The sequence below is a fragment of the Chiloscyllium plagiosum genome, chromosome 11, assembly GCF_004010195.1.
Source record: "Chiloscyllium plagiosum isolate BGI_BamShark_2017 chromosome 11, ASM401019v2, whole genome shotgun sequence".
Classification (NCBI taxonomy): domain Eukaryota; kingdom Metazoa; phylum Chordata; class Chondrichthyes; order Orectolobiformes; family Hemiscylliidae; genus Chiloscyllium; species Chiloscyllium plagiosum.
Window position 1 is genome coordinate 86,520,939 of NC_057720.1, and position 17,891 is coordinate 86,538,829.

General features: G+C 43.7%; 1 protein-coding gene across 2 annotated transcripts in view; it reads left to right on the forward strand.

Moving 5' to 3' along the window:
- LOC122554652 (pappalysin-2-like) overlaps nt 1–17,891 on the forward strand; it is a 404,730-nt gene that overhangs the window by 178,061 nt on the left and 208,778 nt on the right. For both annotated transcript variants that reach the window (XR_006313051.1, XM_043700014.1), the window contains exons 8-9: nt 11,420–11,548; nt 13,732–13,823. Coding sequence is in view for 1 of the 2 variants with exons in the window: in XM_043700014.1 (XP_043555949.1) it covers nt 11,420–11,548; nt 13,732–13,823 (221 nt within the window). In the remaining variant the exon portion in view is untranslated. The remainder of the gene's footprint in view (nt 1–11,419; nt 11,549–13,731; nt 13,824–17,891) is intronic.

Genomic DNA, 17,891 nt, shown 5'->3' on the forward strand with positions numbered 1-17,891 from the left:
TCCAAAGGTCCATCATATCCATCTCCCAACCAGTGCCCATCCTTGACCCAGGCGCTCCTCAATAGGATGAAGAAAATTCAAATATACTACAGAGCTAGAATTAACAGTGAGCCCCCCACCCACACCAACACCTGGATATATTTGGTAATGTTAATACCATGTATAAACATATATAACTATAAAATTACAACCTCAACAAGTAATAATTAAATATAATAATACAAAATAACAAGGGAAAACAACCCCACTCCTAGAGACAGCGGTAAAATAGAATAAGGTAACCACCTCCCCCCACCAACATTAACTAGACCCCCTGGCCTATATATATGCAGAATAATTAAAAAAAACCAAGCGGGGGAGAAAATCGTTAAGTAGAGAACAAATAAATAAATCCCTCTCCCCACCCCCCAAAATAATATTAAACAGTAAGGTAAAAAAAGAAAAGGGGGGGGGGGGATATAAACCGGAGTGGGGGGAAGGCAAACCAACATCAATTATCTCTTTCAATTTATCTAAGAGAGTCCAAAAATTCCTTAGCCTTTTCCGGCGATCCGAAGTTATACACAGATCCTTCATGGTTAAAGCGTAGCGTCTCTGGGTAGTGTAAGGAGTACTGAATATTTAAGTCCCTTAAACACTTCTTCGCCTCATCGAATGCCTTCCTCTTTCAGACCAGAGCTGGGGAAAAGTCCTGGAATAACATCATCTTGGATCCTTTATAGATCATGGCTTGGGGATCTTTTCCAAGATTTCTAGAGGCTTCTAGGAGTATCTGCCTCTCCTTATAGCTCTGCAGCCGGAACAGGACTGGGCGGGGACGCTGGTTCGAGCCGGGCCCGCGTATTGCGACCCAGTGGGCCCATTCTACCCTTACCTGGCCTGATCCAGCCTCCAGATTTAACAGCTGTGGAAGCCACTGTTCAAGGAACGCTGTAAGCTGGCCTTCCTCTTCCCGTTCGGGAAGGCCTAGCAAACGAATATTTTTTTGACGACCTCGATTCTCGAGGTCATCGATGTGATTCTCTAAGGTCGGAACTCGCTAATCAAGAGTCCGGACCTGATCCATGGCCGATTGCGCTGTAGTTTCGGAGGTCGTGGCCTTTAGCTCCGCCCCTCCGACTCGGCGCTCAATTTCCTTAATGTCTCGGTCATGCTTTTGCAGCGCGGCCGAGAGTGAGTCCCATCGACTTCGGGATTCTTCAATAAAAGCGTTGATCTTCGCATCCAATTTGGAGATGATTTCCATGAGGGTCGCCACTGTAGGTAAGTTCCCCAAGGCGGCTGCGGACGCCTCTGCTGCAGCTGGAGAGGGTGGGGGAGGGGTTCCTACATGCTGAGAGCTGCGGGCTCCCTTCCCTTTAGTCATTTTTACTGAATATTAAACTGTTTCAATTCAATACTAAGCAACTAATTAAATTAAACAGCTATTTTAAATGATTTGGTGAGTGTGGTGGGGATGGATGACTTTGCCCAAGTCTTGGGAGGAGCACTGTAGACTCAGACTTGCTGGGTCGCCGCCATCTTGGATCCCTTAAATGTTGTTAAGGTACCCAACTCAACAACTTCCACTGGCAGCTCATTCCATTTACATACCATCCTCTGTGTAAAAAGAAAAGTTGCCCCTCAGGTTCCCTTTCATTCTTTCCCCTCTAACCTTAAACTGATGCCCACTAGTTCTCGATTCCCCACTCCTGGGAAAAAGAGTGTATTCACCCTGTCCATGCCTCTCATGATCTTATACACTTCTATAAGATCCCCCTCAGTCTCCTAAAGAAAAGCGTCCTTGCTTGTCTAACCTCTCCCTATAACTCAGACCGTTGAGTCCAGGAAACATCCTGGTAAATTTCTTTTGCGCTCTTTCCAGTTTAATAACATCTTCCCTGCAGCAAGGTGACCAAAACTGAACACAATACTTCAAATGCAGCTTCACCAATGTTCTGTATAATTGTAACATAACTTCCCAACTTCTTTACTCAATGCCCTGACTGATGAAGGCCAGTGTGTCAAAAGCCTTCTTAACTGCCCTGTCTACCTGTGACTCTACTGTTCTAATACACTTCTTAAAGCCCGATCATTCACCATGAAACTCCTACCTTGATGTGACTTTCCAAAATGCAAGACCTCACATGTATCTATATTAAACTCCTTTGTCATTTCTTGGCCCCCTTCCCTAGTTGATCAAGGTCTTGCTGCAATTTCTGATAATCTTCCTCACTGTCCATGATACTGCCTATTTTAGTGTCATCTAATCATGCCTTGTATATTCTCATCCAAATCATTGATATAAATGAGAAACAACAATGGGCCCAGTCCCAGTATAAAACTCATTAACTCCCCAGCTCTCCGACCCTGTATAGAACTCATTTACTCTCCTGCTCCCTGATCTGGTATAAAATATAATCAGAAGTCACATGATACCAGATTATAGTCCAACAGGTTTAGTTGAAATCACAAGCTTTCGGAGTGTTGTTCCTTTATCAGGTGAAGGACTACAACCTGGTGCTGTGTGACTTCTGACCTTGTCTACCCCAGTCCAAAATTGGCACCTCCACATTTTGATATAAAACCCATTTACTCTCCAACTGTCCTGAACAGTTTGGTTCCTGAGCACATGATTCTGGCTCATGTACCTCAGCTGCAGATTGTGAAAATAAATTAAGAGCCTCCCTGTCCTCTAGAGTGCAAGAGCAAAATCCCAATTTTGCAGAACAGTAGGAGAGTTAATCCTGATTTCGTAACAACCTATATGTACCACAACCTACAACATTAAAGCAAGTGGTCTTATCCATATTAGTTGCTGCCCGTCTCCTGCATAACAGCCCTTGAAGGGAAGGCAACTCCGAAAGTGTCCCCTTGGCTTGAAAGTGCCAGGAATGGTCTGAATACTGAGAATTTGGTTAGAGGAATGATCATTCTCATTTTTGATTAATTTCCATGAAACCCTATTTCTGAGCTGCCCCGCTCTGTCAATTTTCGGGAGGTGAGATACCAACAAGCTGTGGTTCCAGAAGTTGGCCTCAGTAATCGCACAACAGTGAAAGGGAAAGAAGACATGACGTGGTTTTTATTTCCGAAGGCAATCTGGTGGCGCAGTCCTGCGGGCAATAGTGCTGCTGTGGCTGCCATCTCGAACGAGAGCTGGATTGTGCGCAGTGCGATGTCCCACATCGCCAAATATCTAACCAAGGTCCGTTGTCCGAGCTCAAAGCAAAGAGTGCCAGCAAGATGGGGAATGGGCTGCAGGCTGTTAGAATGAAATACAGTAGAACCCCTGTATCTGCGGATTCGGTTTCTATGGTTTCAGTTATCCGTAGTTTACCATGGCCCGAAAATATTAAATGAAAAGTTCCAGAAATAAATGATTCATAAGTTTCAAATTGCATGCCATTCTGAGTAACATGGTGAAAGCTTCCTGCCCTGTCACGCTCAGTACATGAATCATCTTTCTTTGTCCTCTGTACCCAAGCTGGCCCACTTTAGTTGCATCTAGTTAGCCTCTAGCGTTCTTGCTGTCTACTTTCGTTGCCATGTTATTTTGCTTAATAATGGCCCCAAGCGCAAAACTAGTGATGCTGGCAGTTCTTCAAAGTCTAAAGAGAAGCTGTAAAGTGCTTCCCATCAATGAAAAAGTGCAAATTCTCGACTTGATATGACAAGAAAAGAAAAGTGCTGAGGTAGCCAAGTTGTACAGTAAGAATGAATCTTCCATTCGTGAGCTGGTGAAGAACAAAATAAAAATTTGGTCTAGTTTTGCAGCAGCACCTCAAACTGCGAAAGTTATGTCTGCAATGCGTGATAGGTGTTAGTTAAGATGGAAAAAGCATTAAATTTGTGGGTTGAAGATATGAATAGGAAACATGTGCCTATTGACAGTAAGGTGTTACGGCAAAAGGCCTTAAGCCTGTACGAAGACTTTAAGAAAGAATCCACTGAAGAAAAGGATACCAAGCCATTTACAGCTAGTAAGGGATGATTGCGTAGATTCAGGAACAGGAATAATTTGAAAAATATAAGAATTACTGGAGAGGCTGCATCTGCCAACGAAGAGGCTGGTGCCACGTTTCTGGAAAAATTGAAGAAGTTGATCGAGGAGGAAGGCTACTGTCCAAAGCAAGTCTTCAATTGCGATGAAACTGGCTTGTTTTGGAAAAAAAAGCCCATAGAAGGTACATTCAAAAGTGCAAAGCAGGCACCAGGGTTCCAAGTCTGGGAGGACAGATTAACTCTGGTACTATATGGCAGTCAGAAAGCGTGAGTGACAGCTGTGCTTTATACCAAATGGTTTCACCAATGCTTCATCCCTGAAGTTAAAAAAAAATTGGAACAGGAAAGGTTGCCATTTAGAGTTTTATTAATAATAGACAATGCGCCTGGCCATCCGACATCTATTGCCATAGAGAATGAAAACGTTTAAGGTTGTGTTTTTGCCACCAAATGCAGCCTCACTGCTTCAGCCTCTGGACCAGTGGATCATCAGGTGTGTCAAGATCATATACTCCGGCCTCATATTTGAGCAGATTCAAGCAGAAATTGATGTGGAGCCTCACCCAGAAATTATAGAACACTGGAAATCATTCAGTATTGCCGATGCATTAACATTTATCAAAGCGGCAATGGATGCATTAAAACCAGAAACCGTAAACGCCTGTTGGAAGAGCTTATGGAGTGAAGTGGTGAGTGTTTTTAAAAGCTTCCTGGTTATCGGTGGAGAGCTGAAGAAAATCATTCACTTAGCAAAGACATGTTGGTGGAGAGGGATTCGTCGATATGATTGACGAAGAAGTGGAAGAACATATTGAAGAACATCGAAGTGTTGACAAAGGAGGAATTTGAAGAACTTCTCAAGTCATCGACTGAGGAAGATGTGGAAGAAGAAACTGAAACAGAACCCTCAATGTGGACATTGGAAAAATTTGGCCAAATGTTTTGGATTGCACAGACGTTAAAGCAAAAAAATCATGGATTATGATTCTATGATGGAGCGCAGCATTAAAATTACCCGTACAACCACTGATGCATTTGAACCTCTTCAGCTAATGTTAGATGAGCTGAAAAGAAAGAAACAGCAACTTACTTTCAATGATGTGTTTCCAAATGGTTGAAAAACAAAGCATGTCCACGACTGGTGATCACCAACCATCAACATCTTCTGCTCCTGACGTTGTCCAACCATCAACGTCATCTCCTGCTTCTCTAGCCGTTCAAGGTAAGAAGCTGATGGGGCTGAAGCAGATGATCCTCCTTCTGATGACTTTTTGTCAGAAGGTCAATAGCCTAACACAATGTCACAATGCTTCCACATCACCTCATTTCACCTTATCATCATAGGCATTGTATCACTTCATCATGTCATTGAAGCAACAATGAAGAATTGGGAAGCTGGTGAGTACCCATGGGCTAAGATTTGGTTTTTAAGAAATAAATGTAAAAATGTATTTATGGGTAACTTTAGTGCTGTGAATTGTAATCCACAATTTTTTGCTTTAAAGTCTGTGCAATCTGAAACACTTGGCCAGTTTTTTTCCAATCTCCACATTGAGGGTTCTGTTTCAATTTCTTCTTCCGCATCTTCCTCAGTTGATGACTTGAGTTCTTCTAGTTCCTCCTTTGTCAACACTTCTCGATGTTCTTCCACTTCTAAACTGTGTGTGTAGATGTATGTGTACAGGATATTTTTCATTGCTTCAACGTTCCTTGAGGGTTAAGCTAAAAATCAGAATCCCATTCATTCGAGAGAGAGAGAGAAAAGGAGACAGAGAGCACAAGTATAATAATAATGTACAATGTATTTTATTATTATTTAATGTTGGTAATGTCTTATTGTGCGTAATTTACCAATTAAACTTTATCATAGATATATATATATATATAAATGAAAAATGACTTACATTGGGTTCACTACTATCCACTGTTTTGGGCATCCGCAGTCGGTCTTGGAACGTGTCACCGTGGATACGGATGGACCCCTGTATATTGGACATTTTGAAAAAATTAATTCATGGGAAGTGAGTGACATTCAGTGCCAGTTAGGACATGGCGGTAACCCATAGAAAACTAAGCAGGCATGATCATTCTTGGTGTGGTTGGCCATCCAACAGGTTTGGCTCGGTTGACAGTATTTACACATTGTGGTCTCCAGCTGCAGGCTCAACTCTGATGCTGTGATGTGATGTGTAATGCAGGCTGACTTTGGTGTTGTGCTACAATACCAAGAGGAGCTTGACAGTGGGGTTAACATCCTTCAACAAGGGATGTAAAACAGAGATTTCAATGAGGCAGGATGTGGTAAAGACCCCGAGTCACCTTTCGGAGATGAAATCTTCTGTCCTCGATCAGACTGGCACCAAGTTCCATTTCACTCCAAGGATTGCAACTCTTTACGTTTCCCTATCCCGATGGGTTGTGGATGCTCCATCATTGAATGTGCTTAAGGGTTGGCATCGTCAGGTTCTTTGGCCTCCCTGGAAATTCTTGGAGTAGGTGGGAGCAGGCTTGAAAGTGGAGATGAAGCCCAAGAAACCATGAGATGTGAGCAACAGGTCAGTAGCACTGTAAAGCAGATTGGGAGGAATGTGCAACAAGTCAGTATCTCTGTGAAACTGACTGTGAGGGATCTGCAGCAAGTCAGTATCACTGTGAAACTGTGAGGGATCTGCAGCAAGTCAGTATCACTGTGAAACTGATTGTGAGGGATCAGCAGCAAGTCAGTATCATTGTGAAACTGACTGTGGGTGATCTACAGCAAGTCAGTATCATTGTGAAAATTGACTGTGGGGGATCTGCAGCAAGTCAGCAACACTGTGAAACTGACTGTGAGGGATCTACAGCAAGTCAGTGACTCTGTGAAACTGACTGTGAGGGATCTGCAGCAAGTCAGTATCTCTGTGAAACTGACTGTGAGGGATCTGCAGCAAGTCAGCAACACTGAAACTGACTGTGCGGGATCTGCAGCAAGTCAGTATCTCTGTGAAACTGACAGTGAGGGATCTGCAGCAAGTCAGTATCACTGTGAAACTGTGAGGGATCTGCAACAAGTCAGTATCACTGTGAAACTGATTGTGAGGGATCTGCAGCAATCAGTATCTCTGAAACTGTGAGGGATCTGCAGCAAGTCAGTATCTCTGTGAAACTGTGAGGGATCTGCAGCAAGTCAGTATCACTGTGAAACTGATTGTGAGGGATCTGCAGCAAGTCAGTATCTCTGTGAAACTGATTGTGAGGGATCTGCAGCAATCAGTATCTCTGTGAAACTGATTGTGAGGAATCTGCAGCAATCAGTATCTCTGTGAAGCTCCTTGGATGTTCCCTGAACTGCTGTGCTCTTCCAGCACCACTAATCTAGAATCATTGTTAAGCAGACTGGGAGCTGCCTGCAGCAGATCAGTGTTACTGTGTAACGGACTGGAAGGAGTCCGCAGTGAGTCAGTGTTGTTATAAAGCAGACCGAGACAAATGTGCAGCAGTGAGAATCGCCGAGAAACAAAGTGAGCAGGGTAGAGGAGGATCCTGTGCTTTTGAAACAACACGAGTGGGGATGGCAGCTTTGTAAAGGGCATGTGAGAGTGGGGAAAGCAGCTGGGTAAAGAGGAGGAAAGAGAACTAAGTCAACAGCTTATCAAACGATGCAAGGTAGCGGGTCAGCATGCTCATAAAGAGAAGAGTGAACCTCAATAAGAAGGACAACAACAGCGTGTGACAAAAATCAGCAGCAGGGAATGTCTTCAACTTGCTCTCCCTGTCAGAGCAAACATATAACATCACAGGAAAATAGATAGGTGATTTGCTCCTTGTCTTTTGATCAGGGCATGTTTCTACTGCTGAAAAGTACAATAAAAAAACCTTTAAAATACTTAATATTCAAATTAAGGAATTGAATAGAATGGAGATAGCTGGGTAGGTGATGTGTTGCGGCTGTAGTGTGTGGGAGCTGGTGGACACTGGTGCGATCCATGGTGACCATTTCTGCAGCAAGTGTTGGCTGCTCCAGGACCTGTAGCTCAGAGCTGATGAGCTGACGTTTGAACTGAGTCATGGGTCTCAATGTTCCCAGACTCTGTTTCAGTCCCACCCTTTTGATTAGTAACATCAAATTTGGTCTATGGCCAGTATCAGGAGAGTGTGACTGTGAGTGAGACAGGGGTAGGGATCCAGAATTTACACTTCGCTCCCACCTCCCTCCACTTCCCCAGCTCCAGTTTGTGTATTCTGCCCCAATGCACTGTCACTGGAGGTCTTGGGGGAAAGGGTGCTCCTTTATACAAATACATGGCTGCCTGTTTGAGTGACCCAGCATCGCAGAGAGCTGCCCTCTGCCCTTACCTCCAATCCTCCACTCTCTGCCTGACCTGCTGACCTGCTGTGCTTTCTCAGCAATACACTCTCGACTCTGCATCAGGGTTTCAGTATGGTCCTGACACATAACTCCAGTTTGCCCTGCAACATCTGGCTATCGGAATATCTGGCCCATTGTCGTCAGAATCTGGTGCGGAGTGTTCATTGTACTCATCCTGAGTCAACATCGCTAATGGCATCATTGTAGGGATCATACTCCTAGTTAGGGATGTCACTTTTGGTTGCCGAAGCATCCCTCCATAACAAATTGTCTTTATCCCCAGCTAATGTGTGGGATTGAAGTGCATTTTTGAACTATCTGATGACGATTTGTTGAGAGACAAGTTCCCAAGACTGGACAATGGAACCAACAACTCATCAAGAATGTAGCCATCCTGGCCTTTTTCAAAGAGACGTTCTGAGGCATTCTCCTCTAGATCAGGCCACTGTCTGGTCCCTGTTCTCTGGCACATTTGGTCTTTGCTATTTCCCTCAGGGCATTCTCCTTCCATTCCTGCAGTAGCTTTTTGCTAAAACTTAATTCCCTCACAGCGGCACTGTGTATAAAATTGGAGATAAAATAGTCCTGCAGTTGATTGACGAGTTGGAAAATGTTATGATGCTTCTGAATCCAGCATCATGCTCTTGTCATTTTCGGCTTTGGTCTACTCTGTGTGGATGTGCTTTAAACTCCCACACCTTTCCTTGAGATCTTGGCTTATATTGCCTTTTGCTGACTTGTAGGTAAGGAAAACACATATTTTGACCTTACAGTGGATCATATCCCCAAATTATTTTGGGAAATATTAAGCTTTTAAATGCAATGTGTCTTTTTGAAAGGGCACACACATGAGCCGAGAGATGGCTGAGAATATAAATTCAGTGGCTGTCTGGGACAACCATGTAGACTACACCGAGAACCACAGATGGTCTCACCTAAAGAAAACCTCAGACAATGCTGGTTCAAAGAGAAAAACATCATTAAAAAAAAAACTGAACTGTGATCTCCTGAAAAAGACTGGGTAACCTATCTAAGTAGAAAACCACCTCCTGTGGATTATGTCCCAGACTGCAGATGTGATATGGGAACAGAGACAATTCTGGGTGAGGGACATGTTTGGGATTTTATCCTTACAGGAATATGGAAGAAAGGGAATTAAGAACTAACTGCATCTCTGGTCTCTCAGTTAAATGTCTTGCACAGATTGAATTTGAATTAGCAGTGTTATGTGTTGGTTCACATTTCAAAATGCCAACCACATCTGTCTGCATTGGTGTTTCACATTTTACTTCTAGGATTACCTAATGTTTTGCAATAGTTTTATAAGGCTTTGCAGATTGACCTGCACCCAGTGACCTGTGCTGACATACCAGTGTTCAAGCTTGGGGTTGCAGTGCATTTTTGCAATGAATCCCAAAGTGCTAATGTGTGTTGTGAGGTTCCACTCGACACCCCAGCTGTGCAGGTAAAAGGAGAGAAAATGCTCTCTCTGATTGCTGAAAACAAGTCAAAGCATAAAGACCCTGCTGGAGGAAACTGGACAAACCACTTTCAACTAACTGCCAAACCAAGAATCTCCAGTCAACTACTCAACTACAAAGATCAATGCTATCTGAATCACCCCAACCGCCCCCACCTTAAAAACCACAGCATATCACAGTCTATTTATCATGGACAAGCCAAAGATTGATTTGTATATTCTGATTGTTTTGACTTTCACTGTTTGCAGTTGACTCTCTTTCCAACCTGCAGCACATTTTATCACCTTTTTTTTAGTGTTTTAATAAACCCATGGTTTCTTTAACTCGAGAAATCCTGGTCAGATTGTTTTCTTTTAAAACATAAATACATTTGGGTTGGGGATAAAGTTCCAGAGGGAAGACATTTTTTTAAAAAATTAACCTTGTTACTGACCAAAATGAGGGAGGAATTGAAGAAAGGATGGGAGCCAGCCTGCATAGACAGAGGAAGGGGCCCTTGAGGCTGTGCCGTGCAGCAAGGATCGATGCCTAGGAGCGTACAGGAAACAGTTAACCTTTTACCCAAATGTGATCCTAACCATGGCCTTTGGTGCTTAAATATGGGCGTCAGGTACACCATGGTCATCTCCTACATTGCAATTTGTACGGATGTCTGAGTCTCTCAGTAACAACTCAGAAGGTGGGATGGAGGAATCAGCACAGGTTTAAGGAAATGTATTCTTTTCACTCTCCTTACATTTGTCACTGTGTCTTCGCATGCAAGTGGAGGGGGAGTATGCAAGCATTGTGCTTCCTACGTATGCTCCTGCTGTGAGGTGTTAGAGACTGAAGGGTGTTAACAAGCTCCAGTCTTTATGAAATCACGTTTTTCAACACAGGCATCTCACAGCTTGGGGAATCCCAGGTAGGTAACTCGTGTGAATGGACAGATACATGATGACCAATTACTGGAGTCTGTCAAATAAATATTAGAAACCTGATGGGAAATCGTGTTGACGTAAGGTTTGTATCAAGCATTAATGAACTGAGCTGGTACATTAAACTGCTGACATGTGAGCCACTTGGCGTTCACTGCTTGCGCTTCAGGCTTGACGATGGGCCAAGCGTCTTGGGGTGTGGAGCGTTTTCACAACGTAAGCCACCGAAAAAGGTCCAGTTCAGCTTTATTTTTGTTCCCGCCTCACCCATCAAAGCTTTCTTTCCCTGACGGTAATTAATTCTGGAGAACGTGCTGAACAAATCTTTCTCTTTCATTCTTGTGGCTGGTTACATAGTCCCCCTCCCTCGATCATATGGCGTATAAAAGCCCTCCTCACTTGGCTGCTCATGAACTGTGCTGTTCCCACAATGAGTAGCAATGGCACTGTTTAGCCCTGTGCCTCCCTCACCAGGATTCCGCCAGACCTCTTCAGAATCTGTTAGGAAGTCTAAATCCATTTTCATCAGATTCTAAACAGTTTTAGTTGAATTTTGTGTTTCTGACCTTGCTTTCCATCAGGTTTCACTGTTACATAATCCATTTTACTTCCTCGTGAAATGAGGGTTGGTGGGGTTGGAGGGGGGACGGGGAGAAGGTTACTAATGTATATCAATGATGTCCTTTCAGGGAGGTTGTCCCAGGCAGACTTTACAGTTACCAAGTGAAGGTAGCAGCTGGATCTGCGTCGAGTGATCTCACCCCACCTCTTCTCTACGTACACGGCAGCCATTTTTGTGGGGACGAACGAGTGGAAAAGTAAGCAAACATAAACCCAACTTAATCTTAAAAAAAACCACACACTGATAATCTCCTTGTGTCTGAATTTTTGTTTCAAGTGTCAGTGTGGGAAGTGTTTTTCAACCGAATACTTGGGAAGTCTGGGCTTGACCAGTACATTAGGTTGAGGTCCAACCTTGCAGTGATGGAGGGGGAGATCTTTTGTCACCTGCAGTTGACAGGTTGAGGAGGCAACGGCCTAGTGGTACTATTAATCCAGAGACCCAGATAATGTTCTGTTTTTGAATCTCGCCAAAGTAGATGGTGTAATTTGAATCCAGTAAGTACCTGGAATTAAAAGTCTAATGATGACCATGAAGACACTGTAAATTGTCAGAAAAACCCATCTCGTTCACTAATGCCCTTTAGGGAAGGAAGCTGCCATCCTTACCTGGTCTGGCCTACAAATGACTCCAGACCCACAGCAATGTGGTTGACCTTTAATTGCCTTCTGGGTAATTAGGAATGGGCAGTATGTGCTGTTCTAACAGTGATGCCCTCTTCCTGTGAATGAATAATAAAAATGAGGGTCACTTCTAATCTCTGGTCATTGAATTAAACTTCACTGAGTCTCAGGATCTTTCTTGCCCAGATTAAAGACCCTACTCAATGTTGTGTTAAGGCCAAGGGATCCACCTCATGACAGGTCAATTGACTCTGGCTTACTCCCATTCCAGACATTTAGGACAACACTGGAACTCCCTGAGAATGCTTCAAGCAATTTTGATATGAGGAAAGTAAAAATGGACAGTACATGAATTTGGTTCATGTGACAATTAATAGATCCTTGAGTGTCTGTTGAAATGGACTCCACCATGCATTGTGGATGTGATTTCTATACTGTGGGTTATTGCTGTGTGACTTCTGCTCTGTGCTGAGCTGATTGATCTCACGATCAGATGATGGAGCTGGCCCTGGTCTCTGAACTTGGCCCCTCTAGGATTCCAGAGCTCGCCAGCTTTCAGAGACCTTCCTGATAGTGAAGGATCCTCGGTATGAGCCAGACCATGCTCCCTTGTTACTGCATCGACAGTCCTATTGTTGAGAGCCTAAACATATTTACATCGCATTTTATTGTGTTTTGCTGAGTGAGTGTGACAGTTGTAAGAGGGCACGGTGTCAGGGTGACAAAATGGTCAAGGTGTGAAGTTGTCAAGGTAACAGGCTGGATAGGGCGAACAATGGAAGATTAAAATTCCCGGGCCATTCCCTGTGTAGCCAGTGATGTGGGACACCGCAGGGGTCACAGTTACTTATCTTCAGGGTTATATCTAGTCTCTGTGTGTTCGATGGAAGATTTGGATTGAGATATCCATTCAACGAATGAAACATACTCTGTGCATTTATGGCAGATAAATATAGCAGCCAGTGACAAGCACCCAAAGCTGGAGAATGTGTTTCTGGTGATTTGTTGAGTGAGGGAAATAAATGTGAGGTGGAAGAACATTCTTTCGATATGCCAGAGGATCCTGTACACCTAAAGTAGCAGAAGGTTTAAGACCTCAATGTGTTCAGGTCTTGAGTTCAGCTTAGACCCAATGCCTCTGACCAAAAGTGACAGTCTGAATTTTCTCCTGATACAGTTGGCATACTGGGACGCTGTTCAGCCAGAATTAGCAGCTTTCCCTCACGGGGGGCCCTGGTTGTCAGGAAGCTTCATGTCGACGGGGAGGGGTCATGGGCCTGTTCTGTCCCTTTTCCAGTAGGACTTAGTAAGTAATGGGCTGCCACAGGGGAGAACTTGGCTGGAGCCTCTCCTTCCCGAACGTGGCCCTCAGTTGAGCGAATTAGTGAAATGCAGTCAAATGGGGTGCAACAGTCGGTGATCCCAGGAAGCTGTGACAAATCACCTGTGGAAGGAAAGCACCAAGGAAACATTGCACAGCCAGCATGATGGTATTGGAGAGAAGCCTTGGAGTAATTACAGCACCAGGAGGGAGCGGTTTGGCCCGAGATAGTCACATTGCACTAAACACATAGCAGCACGATGTATGCTGCTGATAATACACTTGGTAATTTTTTTTGAGTTAATGTGACCGATAAGCAATGTCAATAGAGCTCCATGTTTGGAAGACCCTTACAGGTGAGCTTCCTATTGTGTTCACATGCAGAGTAAGCTGAGGAGTTTCAATATATTTCATGTATGTTATTTTCTCTCCCAGCAACCTCGGAGAAGAGTGTGATGATGGTAATTTATTAGACGGCGATGGCTGTTCAAGGCGGTGTCAGATAGAGGAACATTTTAACTGTCTGGGTGAGTTCTCACTAAATAATGCTCCCAACGCCCAGGTAGCTCAGTCCGTAGAGCATCTGACCTTGAAGCCCTATATCACTGCCCCTGTGCCTGGTTATGTGTAATTTGATAGAATCCCTACAGTGTGGAAACAGGCCCTTCAGCCCAACAAGAAGGGCAATGCACCTAGACCCATTCACCCACCCTATTATCCTATATTTACCCCTGACTAATGCACCTAACCTACACATCCCTGAACACTGAGGGCAATTTAGCATGGCCAATTCACCTGACCTGCACATCTTTGGACTGTGGGAGGAAACTCAAGCACTCGGAGGAAACCCATGCAGAAATGGGGAGAAATGTGCAAACTCCACACAGAAAGTTGCCCAAGGCTGGAATTGAACCCGGGTCTCTGGCACTGTGAGACAGCAGTGCCCTATATGTACACACATTACCCCCTGTATCTTGTTTTGTCTAATGTACATACGCTGATCACAGAGCAGAAGTTGGCCATTCAGTTGACTTGTAGGTGCAACAGGTAATCAGGAAGGCTAATGGAATATTGGCTTTCATTGCTAGAGGGATTGAATTTCAGAGCAGGGAGGTTCTGGTGCAATTGCACAAAGTGTTGGTGAGGCCACACCTGGAGTATTGTGCACAGTTCTGGTCTCCTTATTTGAGGAAGGATACATTAGTTTTGGAGGCTGTGCTGATGAAGTTCACCAGGTTGATTCTGGAGATGAAGGGGTTACCCTGTGAGGAAGGGTTGAGCTGCCTGGGACTGTACTCGCTAGAATTCAGAAGAATGAGAGGGTATCTTATGGAAACTTATACAATTATGAAAGGGATAGATGAGATAGAGGCAGACATATTGTTTCCTCTGGTGGGTGAGACTAGGACTAGGGGACATGGCCTCAAGGTTAGGGGATGTAGACTTAGAACAGAAATGAGGAGGAACTGCTTTTCCCAGAGAGAAGTGAATCTGTGGAATTCTCTTCCCATTGAGGAAGTAGATGCATTCATTAAATATATTCAAAACACAGTTGGATGGGATTTTGCATGGAAGGGTTATGGGGATACTACAGATAGGAGGAGCTGAGATGATGGATAGATCAGCCATGATCTTAATGAATGGCAGAGCAAGCTCGACGGGCCAAATGGCATACTCCTGCTTCTTGATGTTCAATAAAATCACAGATGATCTGATAATCCTCAGCTCCACCTTCCTGACTTTTCTTCATAACTTTTGATTCCCTTATTGATTAAAAATCTGTCTGTCTCAGCCTTGAACATAACTAATGATCCAGGGTCTGCATCCTATGTGCCGAAGGAATTCTATCTCTTCATTGTCTTCTGAAGAGAAGAAATTCCTCCTCATCTCTGTCCTAACTGGGTGACTGCCTTGCTCTGAGATTATTTAACCCTTGGCTCTACTACAACGGGAAGTAACCTTTTTACATCTACCCTGTCTAGTTCACTAAAAGCTCTTCTGCCTTTCAGTAAGGTCTCCTCTCATTCTCCTGACTTCCACTGAGTCTGAAGCTGACCTACTCAACCTCTCCTGAGAAAAGAGGCCTGGTATCAGCCCAGTGATTGTTTTCTGGAGCAAAACCAGAAAAAGCTGGAGAAACACAGCAGGTTTGGCAGCATCTGTGGAGAGAAAGCAGAGTCAATGTTTTGGGTTCTTCAGAACATTCTCTGGATTGTTTCCAATGCCCAAACATCTTTCCTGAGATAAGGGCACCAAAACTATTCTCACTAGTCTAACGAGTGTCTTCCTATTTTTATACTCTATTCTCTTTGAAATGAAGGCTAACATTCCATTTGCCTTTCCTATCACCTGTGAGCTTGTATGCGAGCTGTCAAATTTTGTGATTTATGCTTGAGGACTCCCAAAACTCTGTGATGCAGCATTCTCTTCCTAAATAATATTCATTGCTCCTAAACATGGTTATGTGTAATATAGACACACTGGGCCCAGGACTCTCCATTAAATGCGTTCAGCACCTTCTATTCTCTTTCAAAATCCAGATTAGATTGCATTGATCACCACTGCACATGTTCTGTGGGGTTATAAGCTTTCTCTTCATGTCCTTCCCAGTCCTAATCTCTATTTGTCAATATCCTATTTCAGCATAATTGACAAAGTTTAAACATTCTGTTCCACACACAAGCTGAAATTGGAAGCAGTATTGGCTCAGGAGTGGGAGCCAATGTCTTCAGAGGCAGTGTGGCTGCAGAGTTGGTCAGTTGGCCTGTGAAGCCTGGAGCAGGACTCTCAGTTCCACGTGGAATGGGCTGTTTGGCGGCCACATGGTGTAGGCTGGAAATCCCAGAGTGGGACTGTACCAGTGGGGAAGGAAAGGTTGGACCCTCTTTGAGGTTTAGAGTCGTAGAGCCGTACTGCACAGAAACATACCCTTCCGTCCAACTCATCCATTCCAACCAGATGTCCTAAATTAATCTAGTCCCATTTGTCAGCACGTCCTATATCCCTCCAAATCCTTCCTGTTCCTATAGCCATCAAGATGCCTTTTAAATGTTGTAATTTTACCAGCCTCCACCACTTCCCGAGCAGTTCATTCCATACACGTACCACCTTCTGTGTGAACTAGTTCCTCCTGAGGTCCCTTTTATATCTTTCCCCTCTTACCCTAAACCTATGCCCTCTAGTTCTGAACTCCCCCACTCTGGGGAAAAGACCTTGTCTATTTATCCTATCCATGCCCCTCATGATTTTATAAACCTCTGTAAGGTCACCCCTCAGCCTCCGACGCTCCAGGGAAAACAGACCCAGCCTATCTGTTCAGCCTTTCCCTATAGCTCAAACCCTCCAACACTCGCAACATCCTTGTAAATCTTTTTTGACCCCTTTCAAGTTTCGTCATATCCTTAACTACAAGAATAGTTTTATTCTAAGTTAATGTGAATGGCTCCTATACATGGCGATAGTACATGCTTTTCACTGTATTTTTTAATAATACAAGTGACAATAAACGATTCAATTCAATTCTTCTTGTATGTTGTTGTGTTACTTATTACTTGTATTACTGATTTCCTCTTGCTCCTTATGTTGGGAAAATCTCCCACTGGCAAATGTTGTTTGCAAATCTTTCTGTCACTGTTTTGTGTGCTTTTTATCTCAGTGAACTTTGTGGTCCAATGTAGTTCCCTTTATCTCTCATTCTTAATTTCCCTTTACTGTTCTTGTATTTAACTTAACTATGGTCACTATTTCTCAGTTGTTATCAGTTACTCATTAACCAAAACCAGACCTTTGGTTTACAAGAAACATACTCCACCAAGAAGCGGTCCTGGATGAAACAAAAAGCTCGATTCCTTTGGAAACGTTACTACCCTGTTGTTCTGAGCTGTCCAGAGATCACAACCTGTCTCCCATCTCCTTTTCCTTTGTTCATTTCAGGCCAAAAAAAAATTATACTGTTTCCCATTCTCTTCCTTAATTGTATCCATGTGGATTCCATCTCCATATAAATCCCCTAGGACATCCGTGTGTTCTAACACTGCGATACAATCACTTACTGTGAGCTGATCCCGCTAGCGTTCCTGAAAATGTAAAGATGAGGGATATCAAGTCTCGGCTTCAACTAACCTTAGGCCACATCTCTGCTATAGCTGGTATATTTATCCTTCTGTACATAATCACATATCTAACAAGCCAACTTGGCTTGGAACAATTGTTTCATTCTGTTTATATACCATTCCCCCTTATCCAGTTAACCCTAATCCTTTTAAGACCATAAGACATAGGAGTGGAAGTAAGGCCATTCGGCCCATTGAGTCCACTCCGCCATTCAATCATGGCTGATGGGCATTTCAACTCCACTTACCCGCATTCTCCCTGTAGCCCTTAATTCCTTGTGACATCAAGAATTTATCAATTTCTGCCTTGAACACATTTAGCGTCACAGCCTCCACTGCACTCTGCAGCAATGAATTCCACAGGACCACAACTCTCTGGCTGAAGAAATGTCTCCGCATTTCTGTTCTGAATTTAACCCCTCTAATTCTAAGGCTGTGTCCACAGGTCCTAGTCTCCTCGCCTAACAGAAACAATTTCCTAGC